This window comes from Malania oleifera, chromosome 10 (assembly GCF_029873635.1).
Source record: "Malania oleifera isolate guangnan ecotype guangnan chromosome 10, ASM2987363v1, whole genome shotgun sequence".
NCBI classification, from domain to species: domain Eukaryota; kingdom Viridiplantae; phylum Streptophyta; class Magnoliopsida; order Santalales; family Ximeniaceae; genus Malania; species Malania oleifera.
Window position 1 is genome coordinate 13,373,310 of NC_080426.1, and position 24,576 is coordinate 13,397,885.

Consider the following 24,576-nt stretch of genomic DNA (forward strand, 5'->3'; position numbering starts at 1 on the left):
GTACTAATAATTTTAATTGTTCTGTAGCTTTTTGGGTTGTTGCGTTCTAATTAATCACACGGCTTCTGATGTGGTGTCCTAGTTTTGCAGTGTTTTTCTGTAATTTTACCAAATGGGGAAGTTGGGGAAGAAAGCCAGGAAATTTGCGAGGAAACATTTACAGCCTCTGCTCAAACGGAGGCGAAAGATGAAGTCCATATTGAAAAGAAAGTTTTCTTCAAGTAAGTGTGGACTGCAGACTCAGTTTATATTTTTATGAATGTAAGTAGTCTGTTTGTAATCCTTCATATAATTTTTCTGCTGCCATATTACTAATGCACTGTGTGTGTGTGTTCTTTTTTTTTTTTTCTTTGAAAAATTGAGATGGTTTGAGGGATGTTATACATGTAAGCAAAAACAATAGTTTTTAATTTCTTACATAGTGGTGGAGTGGAGTTCAGTGGCAGAGCCACATTTTATTGAGTGGGCAATTGCCTGCATTTAAGTCAATAGAAATAACTTAATAATCTTTTTTTATCAGCAAAGGAAATTTCATTAAAGGGCATCAAGGTTGTGCAACCCAATTACAAACACCCAAAAGGAAATCATCCACTCCCTAGGATATCAAAAAAAGTTTAGAATTACATGAGTGTCTATAAGAATTACTCCACCATGCCAACTAGTTACAATAGAATCCATCAGTCTTTGATAACATGTAAGGGCGTAGCTGATCCTTTGAAAGGTGTTTTATTTCTTTCCCTCCCACACAAACTAAAAGATGGAAAGGGGAGTGAGGGTCAAAGCTTTTCTCCTTTCCTTGCTTAAGCGTATACCTTCCCAAACCCATAACTCTCTATCCAATGTTTTGACACCAAGCTGCTGCTGCTTGATCCAAGAAATGGCAAGGTTCCGAAAATGTTTGGTCCAGGTGTGCAAGAGGATGTGAATGATTGGTTCTACACATTCTAAACCCAAGAAGCTCATGTTAACAAGTGGCAGTCCACTTTTCTGCAGATTATCTATGGTAATAACCTTTCCAAGAGTTGACTTTCGTGTAAAGAAAGCTATATCTTTTGGGGGTGGGGGGTTTGCTGTTTTGGAATGGACTTCCAGGGGAAGTTGCTGCTTGTTGCAGCCAAAGAAGTGAAATATCTGTATTAGGATCTGACTGTAAATCTACCACTTTTATGCAGGATCCACTTTGGTTCATTAGAAATTTTCCAATTATGTATTTTGTACAAGCGACGATAAAATTTTTTAAGAGAGTCAATTTCTCAATCAAAGATATTTATTGCTTGAGGAACGATCCAAGAGATATCATGATATGTAATTTGAAGGTGATTGCTGGTTAGAGCTTCTTTTTGAGTCTGTGACATGCCAAACTGAATATGGAATGGAATTTTATGCTAAAGGGAGAATGGCTGCATCAAATATCGTGTCAATCCCCATTTTGCACTTGGACATTGACAAGGGAGAAAATTCATCCAACCCCTCTTGATGAATTTCTCTACTCCAACACCATATGTTCCTCTCACATATTTAGTGGCCCAACCATTGTGCTGAAGGTGATATTTTGAAGTGATGATTTCCCTCCAAAATGGTCTTTTTCCTTTTTAGTAATCTTATAGTTAATGTATGTTTTCTCACGTAGTTTTAAACCTTTTACCATAATATCCACACTCAAATATTAATTGTGATGTTAAAATATATCGAGGCTTTGTGCTAAATCAGAATTTATTTTGTTAAAAAAAATGATTTTAAAACGTAAAGGCTAGATTGTGGAACAAGTTGAGCTGTTGTTTGGAGTTTGTTGTATGATTTTTTGCAGCAAAGGTTGGATTTAACCAGGTACTTGAAGACTTCCTTCTTAACATCTTTTAGAGGTTTTGGAAGGCATAAACCACCTGCAAGTTGTTTTGTGCAATCTCTGCAAAGCTTTGGAACATTTGCTTAGAGAGTAATGGTTGTATTTTTAATGGTCAATCTATGCCTTTGGAATTGCTTTGGGAAAGGATTATTTTACTAGCTTCTTTGTGGGTCTCTTTGTATGATTGCCTTAAGGGTTTTATTTTTTAGACTTCAGTGGCATTGGTTGGCTTTGTTAGCTTGCTTCTTGATGCATTTTTTTGTTGCTTTTCCTTTTTCTTTCCTTTTTTTTCCCTCTTTTTCTTTTGTCTTCTCTTGGGAGGATCCCTTTTCATATCCTTTGTCCCGTTCTTTTGTTCATAAAGTTTGAGGTAATGGCTAGTGAAGGAAATTAACATTAGTAGAAAAAACCAAAAGAGAGAGGAGGAGGCTTAGGGAGGAAGAGGTAGAGATAAAAAGACGTAGAGATAAAAATAAAAAAATGCTAATTCAAAAATATTCATAAACTTTCTAGCATTTATTGCATAATTGAATAAAAGACATGAAAGATTGCTTGATCATATATTGTAAAAGAGTGAAATGCTTTGTTGCTAGATTGATTAGGGCTATGTTCGCAGTCTTAGAGACTTGTGACCGTGACACATGGTTTTGGTATGTTACTCTAACTTGGAGGGAACTTTAGGTTAACGTAGATTTTAGCTATGAAGATTTCATGGGAATGGTTTAGGTATGTCACTGTGACCTTGTGATCGATTTGGATAGTAGCAATGCTGGTGTTCTTGAACCTAATATGTATGATCATTAGATCCCTAGTGGCTATTCATATGTGCACGAGAATGCTTCAGAGACATTACTTTTGGGGGAACACTAGGTGAGCGGCTTATCTCCCTCGGTATCCTATTGGGTATCAAGCGAACACCCTGAGGAGAGCTTAGGGCTCTAAACATCCTCGAGGGGTGGCATGGGTTTCCATGTGGGATTGGGTGCCCCATGGATGATCCATTTGGGAATGAGGTCGTGTGGTTATCTCAACCCAGAGGTTTGGGGCTCGTCCTCTTTTGTTGTCAGCTAGACAATTTGGGTGGTGTCATCTAAGACCTAGATTGGACTAACAAGGGGTGTTAATCCTTCACTTGTCTTGGTTGAGTAGTGTATAATGTCACTTCCCTTAGCTCCGGCTAGTGGGTGCTAAGTGATAGATACTTTGGTGTGAGGCTTGTGCTGTGGAGATGAGAGTTACCCTCAGCGCTGGTGGAACATGAGTTTAACTCCTTTACCTTTCGAGTCTAGGTTCTTTAGCGATGATCTTAGTTGGTTCAAGGGCTTTCAAGCTTTGAGACTTGACCATTGGGTTAGAAATTTGAGTGTTTCCTTGGATGAGGATGAGTACAATTGGGCTAGACTTGGTGTAGTCTCGCCGCAGCATGGGCTTGACTCCTTGACACTTTAGATAGATCTTGGCAAGGGTGATTCCTTTGGCCTTGAAAATCTGCATGTCCTTGATACTAGGCTTTGTGGCCAGTATATAAGTCATCATCCTTGATCTTCGTTCATACAGTAGGGAAATTCTTTGTTTAATGATGCTGACAGTATGCTCGTATAGCTTGCCTGCCCAGTTTGGTGGTATAGGATTGCTCATTGGTGTTGATAGCACATATAATTGGATCCCTGTTTGGTTGTTGTTGTTTCGTCTGCTGCTTATATTTTATGAATAAAATAATGTTTAAGTTTGCATTCTATGGTAAGCAATGCTTTTACCCGCTGTTACACAATATAAAGGAAGTCACAAGTGGTTGTCCCTACAAATTAAATGTCTTGGCTTTTACCCGCTGTCTTAAGCTTGTCATTTATTACACACATTGATGATCAGAAATTAGATGGTTCTTTTCACATATGATGTTAATAGTATGAAATCTTAGTAAGATTGAATTTAATGGAGTTTTAATGAGAGAAACTGACTGAGGATCACCATACTAATTCATGCTGTGGACTTATTTTTTGCATTTTTTTATAGCATGAATAAGTGTTGGTAAATATTTGACAGAGCTCGTTCTTCATTTTTGTCATCCGTTTGGGTTCTGTTTGCAAGGAATAAGGTGATGCTCCTCTTAGTTATAATAAAAGAGGTTCCTTTAAGGATGATTTGGACTGGCTTTTACTTTGTCCTTGTTGGCGTTAGGGTGTTGTTGTCCATTGTCCTTGGAGACCCCCATTATGTGGATAAAATATGTTGATGGTTGTTTTCTCTGTAATGTGTTCTAGTTGTAGAGCTCTCATTGGATGTGATGTCTAAACTTATCTAAGCTCTAAAGATCATTGTTCGGCACCATAAAAGATGAATGCCTGTCCGAGAATTCTGAAATGCAAACCCCTTATCTAGTCTATCAAAATTAAAGATCTCTCTTTCTTTTTTTTTTTTTTTTTGGGATAAGAAAAAATATAACAGCTTTGCAAAAGGATACAATAGGTGGAGAACAAAATGTCCTCCAAAGATAAAAAGAAAACAAAAGAGAACAAACAGAGAATTACTATAATGCTGCCTTCCACTCCCCAACTAGATCAGGCAGCAGCACACCCTGAAAAAACCCAAGGGGATGGTCCCTGAAAGAGGCCAATTACGCTGTTCCATCCTACAACAAACAAGGAGATGTAGCGTGATTCTTGAAATTCTTGTATCCCTCATTCCCTCTCAATCTTTAAGGTCCACAAAATAGCAACAACCGTGTGCTGTGCCATAACACTCCTCCACTCCTACTCTTGCTGAAACCCCAATATCTGACCAACAAATCATCTGCCACCCAAGGAGACCCCCAAGCTTTACTAAGACTAGAGAACGGGCACCAATTGAGATGGGATGCTACCTTGCACTGAAGGAAGAGGTGAGAATTCATTTCATTGGACTTGTAGCACATCACAGAAATGTACACAAATGTTAGGATGCCATCTTTTCATTGGCTGTTATGGAATGATAACCCATAATCTTCTGTTTTTTTTCTTAATTTTTTTTTAAAAAAAAAATCAGATTTGCTCCACCTAGTGATCAGCAATACCTATTGAAATTCTTCCTTCAGTTATCCAGAATTAATGCTAATCTTGAGGTGAGACAAGAAATGTCCAAGAAGTGAGAGAGAGAGAGAGAGAGGGAAGAAAATGCTCAAGAATTGAGAGAATCTTTGACATAGTTTTGCCAATGTGGAAGATTCTTTTAAAAAGCAAGGAATGCACCTTTTTAGATTACTAGAAGGCACTGCATTTCTCCTAAATCTAGTGTTTGCTGTTGGTATTTTCTTCTCATACAGCAGTTGCTAATTATTCTCTACTTGCCTGACTTGTGTTGTTGGTTTAGTGAAGGATCTCTTTTGTTGTTGTATATTGGTGCTTCTTCTATTGTGTGTTTCAGTTTACTGTCAAAATGTAGAATGTTCTTGGATATATAGTACTTTGATTTTTTCTTTTATGTATACAGTTATACATATATAGTCTACTATTAGTCTTCAGTTTCAATTGTGTTAAGTCCGTCCATTCTGCAAATATGTGCTTCTTAATCATCGTCCGTGCTTGCATGCAGTTGAATTATTAATGCATCTCGAGTTTATTCATTTTTTTTTTTCGTCATCCTGCTTGTTCAGCCTTAGAGCACGAGGGGAAAAATAATAATAATTGGTTTGTCTGGAGAGCCAGATACATTTTAGAAATTTACTGTCACAAAATTTGCCATTTTGCAGGTGATCCTATCTTTTGTTGATCATGGTAGTTTCCAAACTTAAGTTATTCACTTTGAGCTCAACCATGAACAGCACCTTATGCCTTTCTACTTTTTTTAAAACCAAGAATTTTTTTTTTCCCACTTTAAATTTTGAAGACTGTAATCTTCGGCTACTATTCAATTGCTGCAGGGAATGAGCAGGATGCTGCCAAAGTCCAAGCAGGGGATATGTTGGAACTGTCTAATGGAAGGTAAATTGATGAATTTAACACACACACACAAACATGTGTATCATAATTTAACTGTGCAAAGTGTTTGCTCCTCTTTTATTATCATACTCGATGGTTTCCTTGGAAACTTCCTGTTTATATTAGGCTACAGCTACAAAAGTTAGAGCATGCGTCAATCAATTAATAATTTGTTGACACATCGGTCTTGACAGGCTTGTGTTATCATACACAAACTGATAACCATTAGGTATAATAATGGACATAAAAAGAACCTTTGAGCTTACCCTTTTTCATTTAGGCACAGAACTAAACATTTATTTATTATTTTGATGGGCAAAAGGAGAATTCATTAAAGGGCACGGAGGTGGTGACATCCATTTATAAGAAGCTGAAGAAAGAGAGTGAAAAGAAAGGTATAATCTGAGATACAAGATGTCCAAAAAATAAAGAGTTGTGTAAAAACATGTCCACTAAATCAGCTAGTTAGAGTGGTAAGCCATCTATTTCTGAGGATTGTGAGTGATGTAGCTGATCCTTTGAAATACCTGTTGTTCCTTGCCCTCCATAGTCCAGAATCTGAAAATGGTGAGAAAGGTCTGTGCATGAAATATATATAGATTATTGGTAAAAATATTGTCTATGCATAAAGCTGAAATTAGAGGTCTTTAGGAAAATTTATGCATGAAAGGTTTATCCACAAGATATGCTGGCAAATACTCAATGATACAAAAACTTGTTTGGGCATTATTTGTGAATGTTTGCACCCTAAGAGACTCATGGGTTCATCAGAATGGGCATTCATTTTATGGTTAATTTAGGTACAAAAATTTTTCTGATAGAACTTTTGGTTCAAGAATGGACATAAAGGGAGTGATACAATCAATAAAAAGAAACAAAAGGAGGTAAATTTATCAATTGCAAGCATTGTTTTGGTGGGATGATAGTGAGGGAGGTTTGCCTTGGAGTTTAATTGACTTTTGGGCTTTAGTCAGTCTTTGTGGCAGTGCTGGGGTTTTGTTTGCAGTACCGAGCACGACGTTGTAGTGCGAGCAATGATTGCTGGGCTTATTTTGAGGTTTTTCGTAATTTTTTGTGGGTCTTGTTTTTCAATGGTTAATGTTAGTTGTTATCGGGCTTAAGCTAGCAAGGGTCATATATACCATTGTATTGGATTTCTTCTATATTGGAATGAAGCATTATGATTAACATTGCTGCGATTTTGAACTAGTAACAGTGGCTAGATTCAGGAATGAGCTTAGATATAAAATTCTAAAGGAGATGTTTTAGGCACAATTAGTTGACTTGGAAGATGTGATGGACCATCCACATCCCCTAGGCTGTCCATTCGGCACATGTATTTTAGGTGTAACTTTAAGAAAATTTGGGAAATAGTGTGTATGGAGGACTTCTTTATATTTTTAGTGACTTCCTTTGGTATTTTGTACTTTAAGTGTTTAGTTGGGTCACGTGTTAGTTGTAGTAGTGCTCCAAGTGCTTGACGTGCAAGTTGTACAGTTAATTTGATTTGAATCCAGACTGCAATTTCCCTCTCTCACTGTCTCTCTCTCTCTCTCTCCCGCAGCTTCTTTTTCTTCTTCTTATTCTCCCATCTCTGTTCTGTTCTGATGCTATTCTGACTTTCTCTTCTTCTCTTCTTCTGCTGCTGCTGCTGCTTCTTCTTCTTCTTCTTATTCCCCTCCGAATTCTCTCAATTCTGTCTCTCTATATCTAAATTCTCTCACTTGTCCTACATCAAATTGGCATCATAGCAAACCATGATTACCACGCAGCCATTTGAAGTCAGATATTCCAGAAATTTCAGACACTGTTGCACTGCAAAAATTTCCCAGAAAATACCATTCATGCCCCTGAAATTCAAGCACCTTTTCAAGAAACCATTTTACACCACTCCCTACAGCATCAAAATCAGAACCCCCAAAAACACTATCCCTTGAAATTTCATCACTGCCCAACCATTAGAGAGGCCTCACGCACCGGCTGAAACTGCCACCCCCACCCCTGCGTGCGCGTGGCCCCATGGGGATCCTCAGTTTCCTGCATTTTTGTTGCTAAACTGCCACCCTCACTGGAATCCCACCTCCCTATTTACTACCAGCTGGAACCACCTTGTTGGAGGCCCATTGCCGACCATGCAGCCATTTGAAGTCAGATATTCCAGAATTTTCGGACAGTGTAGCATGGAAAAAATTTCCCAGAAAATACCATTCATGTCCCTGAAATTCAAGCACCTTTTTTGGGCAACCATTTTACACCACTCCCTACAGCATCAAAATCAGAACCCCCAAAAACACTATCCCTTGAAATTTCATCACTGCCCAACCATTAGAGAGGTTTCACGCACTGGCTGAAACTACCACCCCCACCCTCGCGCTCGCGTGGCCCCCTGGGGATCTCCAATTTCCTGCATTTTTCTTGCTAAACCGCCACCCCCACTGGAATCCCACCTCCCAATTTACTACCAGCTGGAACCACCTCGTTGGAGGCCCATCGCCGGCCATGCATGCGGGGAAGTTGCTGGATTGCCCTGGTTTTGCCCAAACTCGCGAGATATTGTTTCCAGCTTCAAGAATTTGGATTTTACCATGATATTTTGAAGCATTCTGAGTTTAGATTGAATTATCAAGCTTCGTTCACATTTCCAAGGTCAAATACAGCTTAATCAAGGGCTGCCAAGTAAGTTTCTGAGTTTTGATGCCTTGCCAGCATTCAGATTGAGTTCCAGCTGCTTTCTGAAGGCTGTTTCTTAAGGATATGAGAATATAGGGAGTTGGGAAATTGCTGGACTTTCATTGTGAGTTCGATGGTGAACTCAATTTGTGATCTAATCTTGGTTATGAACCAAATTCTCACATTTTCTTGACTAATGTTTGTATGACTAGGTAAAATTTGTAATTGCAAAATTCCAAGTTTCTTGTTACCATTTGGAAAAATAATCCCCTTTTTCCTGGTGAGTTCCCCCATTTTATTTATCATTTGAATCCTTGTTCATATCCATACCTAGTTCATTCCTTGTTGCCATGTCATGTGTGACCATATCAAGTCAAATGCATTATATTCCGCAGCTTCATGTGTGTGCATTATAGTAGTTTTAGGATTTATATTAGTTGTAGTCAAGTTTATTCTTCCTTAGCATCATTGTGCCATATTGCATTAACCATGGTTACCAATGAAAACATTGAAACCAAGCCCATTGAGCTTGCACGAAGCAATACCCGATCCTTATTTGTTCGATTAGACGCTCTTCAGGAGTCCGTGGACCAAAAATTTGAGCACCTTGTGCAACAGTTTGACCAAGTCATGAAGATTTAGGTAAAAACTCTATTGTAGAAGACATAGGACCATCAATTAGGCACACTAATGACTCCCCATATTTGTTAGACCAAGGTATTCTTCCTACTCTAGGGGTTCTTCTAGCACCTAACAATATGAGTTACGCTCCAAAACATTACGGCAGGCCAGTTCAGCCCCTTTAGCCTCAGGTCAATCTAGAGTCTAGGTTTGAAGAAGGTACCTTGAGGAGTTTAAAGATGTAGAGTTGTTGGAATTGGTGTAATCCCAAAAGGGGGGGGGGGTGAATTGGGTTTTAAAACTTTTTGGCTAATTTAAACATTTACGCTGATTCACCACATATCATATCCCATTTTCACTTGTGTATGTAAATTAATAGAACGATAAATGCAGACGTACACGTGGAACATATCTCATTTAAATAGAGGTGTGCATGCAAATAATTATAACGATAAATGAAAGCATATACATGCGGAAGTTAAAGTGTAGTAATTAAATGAGATAAGGAGAGAGAGAGACACGATATTTGTTATCGAGGTTCAACGAAATCAGCCTACGTCCTCGCCTTGGGCATACTCCCCAAGGATTCCACTAAACCTGCTCACTTAAACAAGTGGAGCAAAAGCCATTAAAGCCTCTCTTTATGGGGCAAGGTAAACCCCAGCTCAATTACAAGGCTGAACCCAACTTGTCTCCCTTACAGGGCGGAGACTCCCCAGTTCAATTTGCCTAGCTAAACCGAACCGGTCTCACTTACGAGACTGAGACTCCCCAGTTCAATTCCGGGTTGAACCCAACCGATCTCACTTACGGAGCTGAGATTCCCTAGTTCAATTTACGGGCTGAACCCAACCAATACATTAAAAATCATTTTTGTACATATTAAAATGCTTCTAAATACAAGCATGACACATTAAAAGCTCTAAAACATACACTCTCTAATGATACGAGTTATGCTCAGTAGAGAAAGGGTGTAAAACAAATATTCTAATCTTTGATGAAAGATATATATGATAAAATGCATCAAAGATTTGAACCCTAATAAAATACTTTCCCAAAAATATTTTTCAAAGACGAACTGGAGAACCTATGGTTTTTGGTTTTTCAAATGATTCTTGCAAGATAAAATTTTTCTATGAAAGCATAAATGCAAGAAGACCTTTCCAAGCACAAGAAAATATGAATGTAAAAATGTGTGCTTAAGTCTTTCAAAAAATTTCTCCAAGAATATTTATCAACAAAATAAACGGGAGAAATTTGAAGCTTACTCTCAAAATGATTTTCAAAAATTTAAGGAACAAGTGAGAGTAATATGCTTTGATTAACAAATGAATGCCCCCAAAAAAAAAATGAAGTGCTCTCTTTCAAAATAATTTTGAAAAGAATGAAAGGAAAGAGAGTTGGAGAGAGTATAAAGATTTTCCTCAAAAGATTTGCAATAAAAAAGTGTTTGGGGGAAGTTTGATTAACAATTTTACCAAAAAGATTTGAGAGAAAATTATGGCTAATCAAAGTTGCTAATTTTCGCTAATGAAGGGGTATATATAGATTTCTTCAAAATATGACCGTTTGGGGACACGCTTGGTGTTTTTCAGATTGTTTATTGAAAAAATTAAGCTTAATTAGCGCTGAAAAATAACCCAACCTGGGAGGTTTGGTCGACCTAAGCAAGGGGTCGGTCGACCGAGCCAGGGCGATTTCTCAAACCTTCGTAGGTTCGGTCGATTGTGTCTTAGGTCGGTATGCCGAGTGGGCAAGTTCGGTCGATTGAGGGTATTTTGAACTAATAGTTTGGTTGACCGGGGCAAGTAGGAAAAGTCAATTCGGTTGGTCGACCGAGCTATGTTAGACGTTGACTTTTGACCATGTTTGGTCGGCTGAGCTCTTTAAGTAGTAAATGGTCCAGTTGACCGAGGCTTCATAGCATATGCCTCACGAGGCAGGTTCGGTCGACCGAGTCATTTAGTATATAAGGGGTCGATCGACCGAGGCTTTTTAACTAAGCCAAAAATCCAACGTCGGTCGACCGAAGACTTTGTTTTTGTCTCGATTTTAACCCTAACCAATTTAAACTTGTTTTTGTCTCGATTTTAACCCTAACCAATTTAAACCTTTTTGTATGATTTAGTTGAAAGGTTTTCTGTGAAGTGTGTTGGTCCGTAGGGTCTATCTACGGTTGTTCTGAGCTTTCATCCATATTATGCAAATGCATGCATTATTACAGGCCAAATAACAAAAATTAAATGCAATTACAATAAGAAATAAACAAATGTCTTCTTTTTTCTTTGCTCTTCTCTTCATGGAATACACCAGTATGATGTGAGCTTTAAGTTTTTTTCTAACTCCCATCTTTCTCTTCTGTGTGTGCATTCTGAATTGTAAACTTGTTCAAAACACTAGGCACACACATGAGACACTTGTGTTCGTCAATATCAAAACTGAGATCAGACTCAAAAAGCCAACAAGAGTTTAACCCTAGGTATGCTCTAGATTCCCCTAGGCAAGGTTAGGAATGCTATGGAGATGCTATGAAAAGGGTCAAGGTAGATGTGCATGCCATTAATGGGAAATTAGGCCTGAGTTCCTTTTTAGATTGGGTATTGGAGATGAAAGATTTCTTTAATTGGTATCATATTTGGTGTGAGGACAAAGTTTGGTTGCCTAAGATGAAACTTGTGGGACTAGCAGAGAAGTGTTGGGAAACTGTGCAACAAACCATGGAATGGTTGGGTGAACCTCCTATTACCTGATGCGATGAAACAATGATTGAAAGAAGTACATCCCTCCTTCCTTATAGCCATTTGTTAAGTAAGCTTTTGAACTATAAATAGACCACTACTGTGGCTTGCTACATTGCTCAATTTGAGAAGCTGATGCTTAGGAGTGATATTGTTGAGGTCACACCTCACATTATGGCTAGGTTTGTGAATCGTCTCAAGGAAGATGTTAGGCGAGAGGTTGAGTTATTCTTGCTAGAGTCTTTAGAGGTAGCTTATTAGAGATTCAGAATGCTCTTACCATCGAAAAGTACCTCAAGAACTCCTGTAGGTCTTCATCTTAGGTGAGTGAGTTTTGTCATTCCAAATCCTTTCCTCAGCCTAAGCTTACCATCCCTTAGTCTACCCCTAGAGAGAGTCGTGCAAAGCAAATAGAGTCGCATCTTGTTGTTCGCTCTAGTGGACCTAGTATTCCTTATGCTAGTAGCTCATCTGTGCAGTGTCATTGTTGCCACGCAAGAGTTCATATTGCTAACCGTTGTCCCCAACAAGCCTTAGCTTTGGAGCATGAAACTAATGATTTACTTCTCCGATTGTAGATGCTGTTGAATACTTGGGAGATGAGGGTGAGCTTGTTGATGATTTTAAGGAGGGTAACCGCCATGTTTGTCATTGTGTCTTATCCACTATCACGAATAATGAGAAGTGGAAACAGACCACTATTTTCCATACTTTCATTTATTGTGGAGATCAGACTTTTAAGTTAGTTATTGATGGGGTAGAAAATGAATGTGATCTCCAAGGCTACTCTAGGAAGATTGCACCTTTAGGGAGAGCCACACCCTCATTCTTTTTAGGTGAATTGGGTAAATATGACAAATCTACTATTTATCGAGCGGTATCCTGCACCCATCCCAATGGGAGATTAAAGGATAAGGTTTATTGATGTAATCTTGAATCCTAATGGATGTGGCCCTTGTCCTGTGACTCCTGTTAGGGTGACCATGGTTATTTGATCATGATATAACCAGTCATGGTAGGGAAAATGCTTGTGTGTTTAGGCACAAAGATAAATATCATGTTAACCCATACCAAGTCCACTCCGAAGGATCCTAAGTTAAGAACAGGGTAGCCCATCCAGTCCTAGTTCAAAGAAGCATTCACTTGCTTGATCATAGGGCTTTTGAGTGAGAGAGCTTAGAAAATAGGTGCATTTAGCAGTCATCATTTGAGAGGTTCCCTCTTAAGGATCAAGAGTTTCATGTGAGTTCTCACTTGAGGTAGGAGAGTTGTTAGTTGAGTTCTCTGATGTGCCTAGTGAGTTACCTATTGAGCTACCACCTATGTGAGACATTCAGCATGCCATATATCTCACTCCAGGTTCACAATTACCAAACCCTTTTTTTTGGGTCAGCACACAATTGCCTAACTTGCCAAATTATAGGATGAACACTAAAGAGCGTGCTGAATTGAATGGGTACGTAGGAAAACTCCTTAACAAGGGTTTTGTGAGACATAGCCTTATGTGCTCTACCATCTCTTCTAACTCTAAAAAAGCATAGATCTTGGAGGATTTTTGGATGGCAGAAGCAGAACCATCAACAAAATCACCATCAAGCTCATGTTCCCTATCCCTAGACTTGAATATATGCTTGACATGTTAGCTAGCTGTAGTTGGTACTCCAAGATTAACCTGCGTAGTGGGTATCACCAGATTAGAATTAGACTAGTAGATAAGTGGATAAAAGCTTTTTAAGACATAGGATTGTTTATTTGAGTGATTGGTCATGCTCTTTGGATTGTCCAATGCCGCCAGCACTTTTATGAGGCTTATGACACATATTTTTTAACCATTTAGAGGAAAGTTCCTATGATCTACTTTGATGATAGATTGGTGTATAGTAAAACTAGGGAGGAGCACTTGGTACATCTTCATGAAGTGTTTTTCATGTTAAGGGAAGCGAAGTTGTTTGCTAACCTCAAGAAGTGCAACTTCTTATAGTCTAGTGTGCTCTTTCTTGGTTTTGTGATCTTTGCACAAGGAATGGCCACTGATCCAGAAATGGTTAAAGTCATTAGAGAGTGGCCTGAGGCTAGAACTATCACTGAAGTTTGTAGTTTTAATGGCCTTGCTTGCTTTCTATAGGAGATTCATAGGGCATTTTGACACCATCATGGCTCCTATCATTGTGTGTTTGAAGAAAGGAGAGTTTCATTGGGCTCCATCAACTGCTAGAGCTTTTAGAGGGGTCAAATAGAAGATGACTAAAGCACCTATACTGAGGCATCCGAACTTTAGTAGAGTTTTTGAGGGGGCTTGTGATGCCTCTAGGATAGGTATAGGTGGTATTAAGTTAGGATTAGGAGGACGTCCTATAGTATTTTTCAGTGAAAAATTCTCATATGCCAAGCAAAGTTTAGCACATATGATAAAGCGTTTTATGCTGTAGTGAGATCTCAGATACTACTTATTACCCCAAGAGTTCGTACTATTTTCTGACCACCTTGCTTTGCAATATTTGAGCTTGCAGAAGAAGCTGAGTGCAAAGCATGCTGGTTGGGTAGAGTTCCTGAACGAGTACAACTTTGTTCTTAAGCATCGTTCCGGTGTAGAGAATAAAGTGGCTGTCACGCCCCGAACCCTTAAATGGGACCTAGGGGTGAATTAAGTAACCTAACCTGTCTCTATATCAATATAAACCATCCATGATACCATATACAAGAGGGTCCGACCCCATGGGGTAACGGATGCCCTATATACATACATACAAAACATGTCCATACTCATCAATATACGCAGCGGAATACGGTCTTTTTTTACGTCAAACTGTACCATACCAGAGTCTATACCATACAAGGTTAAACATACCTACAAATACTATACATATCACGGGTGTCTACAAAATCCATCAGGACAACCTGGTACAAAATTCATACCTATCAGGTACTAACAGTAGCTAAACACACCCCCTGCTTTCGGATGCTAGGATGCTAGTTTCGGCTACCCGAAGGGCCTGAAAAACATTTATATATATTTGGGGTGAGACACCTCTCAGTAAGGGAGAAAATAGGTTATATCAGCGTGTGGCATACCAGTGTCATTTTCATACTTCATAACACATACATACGATACAGTTTGAAACACATACGTACAGTTTCAAAACAAGTTCCATGCATTGCCACACAATTCCATACAGTTCCATACAGTTCCAGTATTTCCACAAAATCCATTCCAGTTCATACGATACTCAAATCCATACATATATTCATATGGTCAGTGTCGTCACACTACTGACAACTGCACAAGTCACCTAGTCTCACAGTGGTTACGTTCCAACACATTAAACTACGAAGGTTTCCGATTCAGGCCCAATAGTGAATCCATTGCTACATATGCAACTACACAAGGTCACCTGGTCTAATCCCGATTACGTTACCATGTGCAAACTACGCTGCGTCAACCTAGGCCCACTGTGGTCCGTTACTACATTCGGTGACCAACCGAATCATACTGGTGATATTTCGCACCCCAGATATAGAGCCGGCCACTCTTGCCCACGGTAGTTAGCTGTTACAGGGCATAGCGTACGGTAGTTAGCCGCCCCTAGCCGTTTTACAAAACCTGGAATCACTTTGGAACTCACGTCCCTATACATTTCAGCGTACGGAAATAAGCCGCCACATAGCTGTTTTTCACAAATACCTGGAACATTTACATACATACACACGTACCACACTTATTTGGTTTACGGCAAATCATATCGTTTACAATTTCAAGTATACAGTTTATGCAAATATGGATTACGGTCACTTCAATAATATAGTTTAAACAACATAAACGGTTTTCCAATCAAATAAGAGATGATACCCGAAATCCCCAATTTTCCCAAAAACTATAACCCGAAAATCCCGTGTTTTTACCCGATAGATTTCCCCAAATAAGTAGTCAAAACATACATATGATCGTAGCCTACAGGCCTACAGATCCTAATTTCGAAAATGAACTGATATAAACAGAATCCCCTTACCTCAACCCAAAACCGAACCACGAACTCTACGGCCCTCAAAACTACGAACCGAGACTCCGAAATCTACAAACCACAATACTAAACATGCTTATAATTCATACTACTATCCATATACCGAATCAGAAACGAGAACCGAGCCTTATCTCGATTTTTGGCCCAAAACCTGAAAATCCCGAATCAAGATTCCGATCCGCATAAGTTGTAGAGAATCCTTCCACGATCCTCGTGGTAACTCCGGATTTCCGATCCTACCAACGACTGGCAAGGAAATCTAGAGAGAAGAGAGAGAGAGTTTAGAGAGAGAGAGAGAGAGAGAGAGAGTAGAGAGACTTAATGAAGAAGAAAACAAATTTTCCTTTTTTAAGCCTTTGACCCGCCCAGTTTTCGTTGACGAAAAGTACCTTCGTCGACGAAAAGTCAAGGATTTAGTCGCGGATGTCGGCAGCCTCGTCAACAAAGTCTGATATTTAAACTTTTCCAGACCTCTCGGCTTCTCTTCGTCGACGAACCTCTGAATTTCGTTGACGAAAAGTCTACTGTCTTCGTCGACGAAATCTGCAGGAATCCATTTTCTATTTTTTGGGTTCTTACAGTGGCTGAGGGCCTCCATATCTTGAGAGCCGAGGTCATGGGGTTTGATCATCTAAAGGTAGTTTCTATTTTTGTTTTGTTTTTTATTTTTATTTTTTCTTTCCTTTTGTTTTCTTGATTTTTTTTTCCTTTTCTTTTTGAGGATTTAGTATCCTCACTATGATTGTATATTCTCTTTGCTAATATATATTCTTTTATTATAAAAAAAAAAATCTAAAGGACAAGTACTTCACTCGTCTCTATTTTGGGCTTATATTTCAAAAGGTGAGCGAGGGCCACCATAGGGATTTTGTAGATTTCATCATCTGCGAGGGATAACTGTTTAGAGGTACTGGGTTATGCATTTCTCCTACTTCCTTTAGAGATTTTTAGTTTGGGAACTACATGCCGTAGAGTTAGTTGGTCACCTGGTAAAATCATTCCCTTAGTTGAGGATAGGTTTTATTGGCCTTCCTTAAAGGGGGATGTTGCTAGGATAGTGTCTCTGTCGCACCTGTCAGCCAAATCTAAGATACACAAAATTGACTTTTATAACCTTCTGCCATTGCCACACATACATTGGAGAGACCTAAGTATGGATTTTTGTTCTTGGACTCCCCAAAATAGCTAGGGGACATGATTCCATGTTTGTTGTTGTTGACAAATTCTCCAAGATAGCATTTCTCATTCCATGTAATAATGCTTTTGATGCATCTCATGTAGCTAATTTTTCTTTAGAGAGGTCATCATATTGTGCCAGCCTTTGTAGTGTTTGATAGGGATATCAAGTTCCCTAGCTGCTTTTGGAAGACATTTTGGAAGCTGTGTGGGGCTCCCTGTTTTTTTTCTGTTTGCGACCCCCAAACTGATGGTCAGACTGAGGTACTGAATTGTAGTCTTGCTGACCTATGTAGGTGTGTTGTGGGAAAAAAAACAAGGTAATTGGGACTTGGTGCTACCTACTGTTGAGTTTGCTTATAATAATTCTGTGAACATGTCAATGGGTAAAAATCCTTTTGAGTGTGTATTCGGTTACAAACCCTGTGCACCCATTGATCTAGCCCATTTGCCACCAGATGCCCATATTTGTGAGCTGGCTGATCCATAACTTTCATGCTAAAGGTTAGGTGGAAATTTGCTATCAGTAGTATGAATTATAAACTTGGTGCAGATGTAAATTGAAGAGCTAGAGAGTTTAATTGTAGGTGATAGTGTCATGGTTCGCATAAGACCTGAATGTTACCCTTGAAATTCATTGAAAGAGCTCTATGCTCGTGCTATTTGCCCTTACCTCATCCTTAAGAAACTTGGACCTATGCATATTTACTTGATTTATTTACTCATGATCATTAGTCCAGTTTTTAATGTAGAGGATTCGACACCTTACTGAGGCACTTTTGAGCCCCTTTGTTTGCCATTTGATGCTCATGCAGGTTCCGCAGCTCCTCAGCCCCCCTTTATTTCTCAACCATAGGAAATAGTGGAGTCTATCTTGGATGATGAGTTCATGATGTCACCTCATGGTGGTTTTTGTGTCTTCTTGGTGCAGTGGAGAGGTTGTCCCGAATTGGATGCTACATGGCTTGCCGAGGGTGATTCGTGACAGCATTCCTCCTCCCCCCCCCCCTCTGGCGGGGGGCGGAGCTTCTGCTGCAGCTGCTCCTACTAATTCTCTCAACTCTCTATATCTAAATTCTATCCCTTGTCGTACATCAGGATGCTTGTAAAGTGGCTGCCGTGTTGGAGGAATTCCCAAGGTCCCCTTCTATCAATTCTCTCTCTATAACTAAATTCTCTCACTTGTCCACATCAAGATGCTTATAAAGTGGCTGTGATGTGGGAGAAATTCCCAAGGTCCTTCTGCCTCCGCCTAATTCTCTCAATTCTCTCTATATCTAAATTATCTCAATTGTCCTACATTAAGATGCTTATAAAGAGTCTGTCATGTGTGAGAAATTCCCAAGGTTCAGGAAATCTGATAAGTGATAACAAAGTCAATAAAACGATCTTTAGGCTCAATCAGCCACCAGAGTTGTCTAGACAAGCTGACCAACAATTAGAAAAGTTTAAAGAGGTGGCATAAAAGCCTATACAACAAAGGGAACAGTCTAAAGCCTTGGACTCTACCTCTATACTGTAGAGTGAGTACTGTTTACAATACTGTACTTGTACAGGGCCTATTTTGGGGATTTTTTTTATTCTTTTTTTTTTTTTTTTATACTTTTTAGCTATGAAATTTCTTTGTTGTATTTTGGGTATTATTTTTTGAGTATTCATTATTTTGTTCATTAAGTTATCTAGGGTAAAAATTAGTTTCAATAGTTGAAATTAATCGTTATTCGGATTGAACTTGCAAAAGTCATATGTAAGCTTTATATTAGCTTTCATCTGTGTTGGAATGTTGTATTGCAATGAATGTTTTTGCAAATTGATTGCCTAAGCCCTGGAAAATGAGAGGCTTTCTTTTTCCTGAGTGATTCCTAGAACCTGCTTGTGGGATGCTAATAGGTAGATGCCTTCTTATCTTTGTGTTTTAATTAATTGCCACAAACAAAGTTTAAATGATTTTTAGTCTTATTTCTCCTAATCTTAATTTCTTTGACAAATCCTTTCCCTGAATCATTTTGCTTAGACATTGCGCATCAGGGAGCCTTTGAATATACCCATGTCCACTTGCTTATGTGAAGGTTAATGCATGAAATATGTGTGAAATGATGGGTATGTATAAGATTAAAGATTTCATGAGGCTTAAAGAAATTTAGAATGGTAGTTGTAGTCTTGTAGAGGTATAATGGCATGTATTGTGAGAAAACTACAGAGAAGCAATTAAAGACCGTGTGACCTTAACACACATCCTTAAATCAGTAGCTAAAATGTTGGGGAAGGGAAGTAGGATGGTGCTCGCTCTCTCTGTATCTCTCTTACGAGATGACTTGCCCTTTCTCACTCACGAATCTCCCTATGGTTTCATATGTAGTAAGAGGTGTCAAAGCTTTCTATTCAGATCAAACGGAAGACCTTTGGTTTGAGATTGCATAAGGTTGGAGTAAATCAGTTTGTGCTCATGTTTGGGATTAATCTCTCTCGGACTAGATAGATTAAACTTTCGAAAATTGCAGTTCTCTGCTTTGCCGATGGTCTGCAGATTTTGTTTGATTAGAGAGGGGTTCTAGAAAAATCCGTTAGGCAAAGTTGCTGTGTTGGATGTCAATCAGGTGGACTAGGGTGGGGAAGTATTTGGAGTTATGGTTGGGATGGAAAGGTAAGTCTTTTTTTGTGTTTATTTTTGGTGGCGCAAAAGGGGTTGGTTAGTGCAGCTTTGCCAAAAAGTTCTGTGAACTAGCTTTTCGTGTTCAACCTAGAGGCGGAGGAGGTGTGGAGAGCCCTTTTCTGCTCAGATTGTGGAGTCAGGTGCTATCGAAAGGGAAGGTAGATGAATGTGAAGGTTGCAGAAGCAGAATCCAACAAGGAAAGCAGGTCATCGCGAATTGGATAGAGGAGTTGTGTGTCCAATGTGGAGCTCAAGTCAAAGGCTTTTAGGGAGCTGAAGCCTGAGGGTCTTCGTTCGAAAATGCATGTTCATACTGCTTAGGCAGCTGAGCTTGCTGATACTGCAAAGTCGTCTAGGGTCTTGAAGGATGGTGCGCTTCCAGTTGAGGCGGCTAGGGTAACGTTAGAGGAAGAAGATAAAAAATCTAGCCTGGGCTGCTTTGTTTTGGTCTTGGACTTGGGCCACTTAATTGAAAGGGGAGGAGCCTCATTTTTTTCATATAAGTTGGGCCTCTTAATTGAATATGCCCATATTGTTCAGGGCCCTATGTTAAAATTAGAACAGCCGGTCTCATATGGGGTCTTTTTAGAGGGATCAAGACCTTAAGCAGGCCCATCCCAAGAGAAAGAATGATCAGGCCTATCACTTACAAATTCTGTTAATTTGCAGGTCCAACACCGAAGCCCCAATACATAGTCACAGAACAAAGGGAAGAAGGATCTTCACTTGCAGCGCCCCGAACCTGGTGGGGCTTGGAGTGCTATTCTCCATACATATATCTCTGATACCATAATTATAACGACCCGAACCCAACAGGGGATCCCGGGTATGCCTTTCCATAATTAATTTAAAACCAGCAGCGGAAACTAATCTAAACCTCAACACCATACCAGAGTACTAAACCACCACCATTACATCAGTATTTCCCAAAGACAATATTACATTCCAAAATATACAAAAGTATATATATACAGATCAGTGCCACACAAGCACTTACTTTAAACAAAACTGTCTAAGACCCGCCCCGGAGCTCTCTAAGCTTGGTTTCTTGTATTTCCGGAAATGTTAAAATTATTGGGGTGAGACACTTCTCAGTAAGACGGAATAGATTATTATCAGCGCATGGCAAATGAGTTTTTATGTAAGCAAAATAAAATCGTTAATTTAACTTTTAATGAAATAGCATTTGAAATCTGTACTCACACCTATATAATTGAAAATATTAATTTTCTTCTCAAAACATACTTTGGCTCAATAAATAACTCTGTTTACATAAATTTATATATATGCATAGAAGAACCTCCTTGACTGGACAATCATATAACATCATGTATAAACCCCCATGATTGGGTTGTGCAGTCCGAAGACTGGACTTAGCTCTAGCTGGCCTATCACAAGGTTAAGTCAAAATACCTCGTTTGTAAGTCTGATTTGCCTACCGCAACCTGGTCCGGACTCCAGGAGGGGTACACAACCCTTCGCTGGCCAAATCGATTATCCATTAACCAACACTCTCAAAATAGTGTGGCTGCACTAACAATTTCTCAAGCTACGGTACTGAGCTCTCTGCACGTCTGGTCCATCAGGGTTCTTAAACCATATAATGCAATTTATATAATAAAATAGTAACACGAACTCATATTCTTAACATACATTTCATAACAATCTTTCCAAACATTCTCGTGATTAGTATCGAATCATCAGTTTCACAAATCGGTATCAAACCATCAAATTCACAATCCCATTTTCTCGATACAGTGTTCTCAAAATGAATCTCATTTCTTTCTCAACACAGGATTCCCAATAATCATTTCTCAATATTCACATATTCACAAAAACTCTAGAACCAGTATAATACCATAAAAATCCAACAGGTTTAATTATATAACAATAATAAATCATTCTCATGTCACACGATTTGAGTGATAAATCATAATATAATAATCTACCTGGGAAACAATATATATATCTGCAGAAAACAAGGGTATGATCATCTCCATGATTTTATTCAACTCAAAATAAATGTTTTATAGGAAAAAAGGAGATGATTACCCTACTCACTTTAGTTTTTCCCAAAAAACATGTATAATACAAAAATTATTCACAAACTCAAGTTTAATCGGTTAAATTTTCAAATTAAGTTGACATAATCTATTCCCCTTACCTACTCTTGAAGATAAGCCTGCTACGTTCCCTGGAACGAACCCTGACTTCCTTAACCTTTAACGAGGAAAGAGGAGCCGACAGTCGAAAGGCGATCAGAGAGTGAGAGAGAGCTCGGGAGGGCTTTAGAGAGGGGGGAAACATGAGAAAATGTAGAGAGAGAGAGAGAACACCGAAACCCTGAAAGAGAGAGAGAGGAATTTTCTAAAAAAAATGAGCTGCTCACTTATTTATAGGCTGCTGGCCTGCCGGAAACCGTCGACGGTTTTCCTGAGCTTTGTGAAACCATCAACGGTTTGGTCTTAACCAGCCATTTTTCCTACAAAACCGTCGACGGTTTTCCTAAGTCTCTCCAAACCGTTGACAATTTGGTCTTGAACTAAACCGGGTTCTTACATCACCCATTTGTAAATGGAGAAAAAAATCTCTCACCAACTCCCCATGATTCATGTGTAATAACTCATATCATGGAACAAATACAGGATACTGGTAGCTTGGATTTGAAAACTCTTGATGACAAAGAGGAAAAAATAAAAAGTGTCAAAGTGGTTGATGATTCTAGGTTCGAGAGGGTCAAGAAAATGGTGCAGCGAAGGCTTACAGAGGTGATGGTGTTTTGGGGAGGATATTTGATATCTCGGGCCTGAAGTTAGATAAACTTAAGGGTTCCAAGGTTTATACTTGTCTGAAGGCTGCTCTAATGAGTGCGGACATGAGGAAATTATCCAAAGAAAAGGGAAAGCACTCTCATGAGGTAGTGCCAGAGATTTTAAAGAGGAATATAAAAGGAGAGTCAAGTATACTGGCAGTCACACATGCTAAGAAGATAGGAAATTTTTGTGTTGGGGTTAGCAAAGGAAAGGAGGTTATGAAATTTGGGGGGGGGGGGGATTTATCATATAATGAAAGTGACGATCTTAGTGAGTTTGATTGTGGCAGGGGTTTACCGCTGGATGAAATTAGGGAACAATATGGATATGTTTCTAATTCTAGTGATGTTCTAGGGGATTTATCATATGTACACCCATCTTTGTTGGAATGATTGGACATGGTTTGTATCTTTGAAAATGACGATTTGGTTAATGATTTGCGGTGCAAGGACGAAATTTTGCAAACAGCGGTGGAGGAGATTTCAAGGAAGAATTTAGGTGTTCAAGATCTTATGGATAAATTGGATTTAAAGTTTTGTGATCCTAGAGGAAATGAAGTGTGTTTTGATGGGTGTGAAAACAGAGCTAAAAAGGGTAAGAGGGAGTTAGCTAACTTGAAGTGTGAGGTGAATTATGATGGAAAGTGATGTGGGATGGGATTGGTCGACCTTTGTCCTACGGTTCAACCCTCACAAGCACATACACTCAATACACTTTAAATTAAGAATTTAATTATCCGAACATAAACACAATAAACCAGAGGACATTTCACATGTTTTGGGATTTTTAAAGGGTGTATGATGCTGTTATGAAATAAGTCCCAATTGGTTCTTTCACAAAGGAAGCAAGTTGAAATTGCAGTAAAGATGTTATTTCAATATTTCAAGAAATAAGTTCTATGTTTAGCACAATAGTATTCCACAATTGATTTAGACTAGCAAGTAGTAATATAGAAAGTCTAAGGATTTAGATATGCTATTCAAGTTTTGGAATTTCAGAATTTTAGGCAAAGGGTTTATCAAATATGAAAGTGCAGAATCTGAAACTAAGGTTTTAGTAATAGCAGGGGGTGTAAGATATAATAGGGGATCAAACAGAAACTGAAGTTACCACGAGAATCTATGGATGCTTGATGTTGTTCAACACAAGTCTTAGACCATGCCAGAAAATTCCTTGGAACAAGCTTTGAAACGCCAAGACGAACGCAGCAATGTAATGGAGGGGAAGTGGCTGTGTGGGGGGTATTTTGGTGTGGCCGTGTGGATGCGTTGGAGGATAGTTAGAACTCGTCTGAAGTTTATCATGCACACTTTGAAATATGGATATGTATGCAGCAAATGAAATGATGGATTGGTGGCCTTGGGGTGTAACTTGGGAGACACAAATAATAAAGACACCAACTTACTAGACACATTAATTACTCTTACAAGTTACTAACAAAATAAATGCTCCAACTTTCTAGACATAATAAATACCAACACAACTTACAACACACACAACTTACTGAGACATGCACATGCAAGCAAGCAAGTTCTCTTGCAAGATTACATATTAAATATAAAACAAAAGTCAAAGGAATACCCAATTCCGTGTGGAGCCCAATGTATTCGTGTGGGGCCCACAAGACCGAGTGGAGCCCACATGGGTCTTGAACTCGGACTTGCTTCGGCACCTCTACTCAGGTCTTTCTCACACTGAAAAGTCTTCAAATAATCCATTCAAAATCTACAAACAATTATGAACCGATGTGAACATCGGGAGGTCGTCCAAGTGTCATCATGTTGGCAAAGGAAATGTGGACATTAGGGGGTCCTCCACGTGTCAGCATGTCAACAAAGGGAATGTGGACATCGGGAGGCTGTCCACGTGTCACAACGTTTGGAAATGATATAGGTAGGGCATGCTTGATCCCCATAAGAAAAGGATTGAAGAGGGGATTCTTTGGTTAATTGTTAATTTTAATTATTTAGTTATTTATATTTTTTTTTACTTTTATTTTCTATTTTTTTGTGGGGTGGATTTCCTGCCCGCTTTCGTTGTTTCTTCTCTTTCTCTATCTAATATTCCTTCTTTTAATATAAAAAAAA

General features: G+C 38.9%; 1 protein-coding gene across 5 annotated transcripts in view; it reads left to right on the forward strand.

The window, feature by feature from the left end:
- Nucleotides 1-24,576, forward strand: part of LOC131166799 (protein REBELOTE) — a 58,002-nt gene that overhangs the window by 820 nt on the left and 32,606 nt on the right. For 3 of the 5 annotated variants that reach the window (XM_058125385.1, XM_058125383.1, XM_058125381.1), the window contains 2 exons: nt 83-221; nt 5,742-5,802. In XM_058125385.1, coding sequence (XP_057981368.1) covers nt 113-221; nt 5,742-5,802 — 170 coding nt within the window. In that variant the 5' untranslated portion in view covers nt 83-112. The remainder of the gene's footprint in view (nt 1-82; nt 222-5,741; nt 5,803-24,576) is intronic. The other 2 variants (XM_058125384.1, XM_058125380.1) reach the window with 1 other exon arrangement.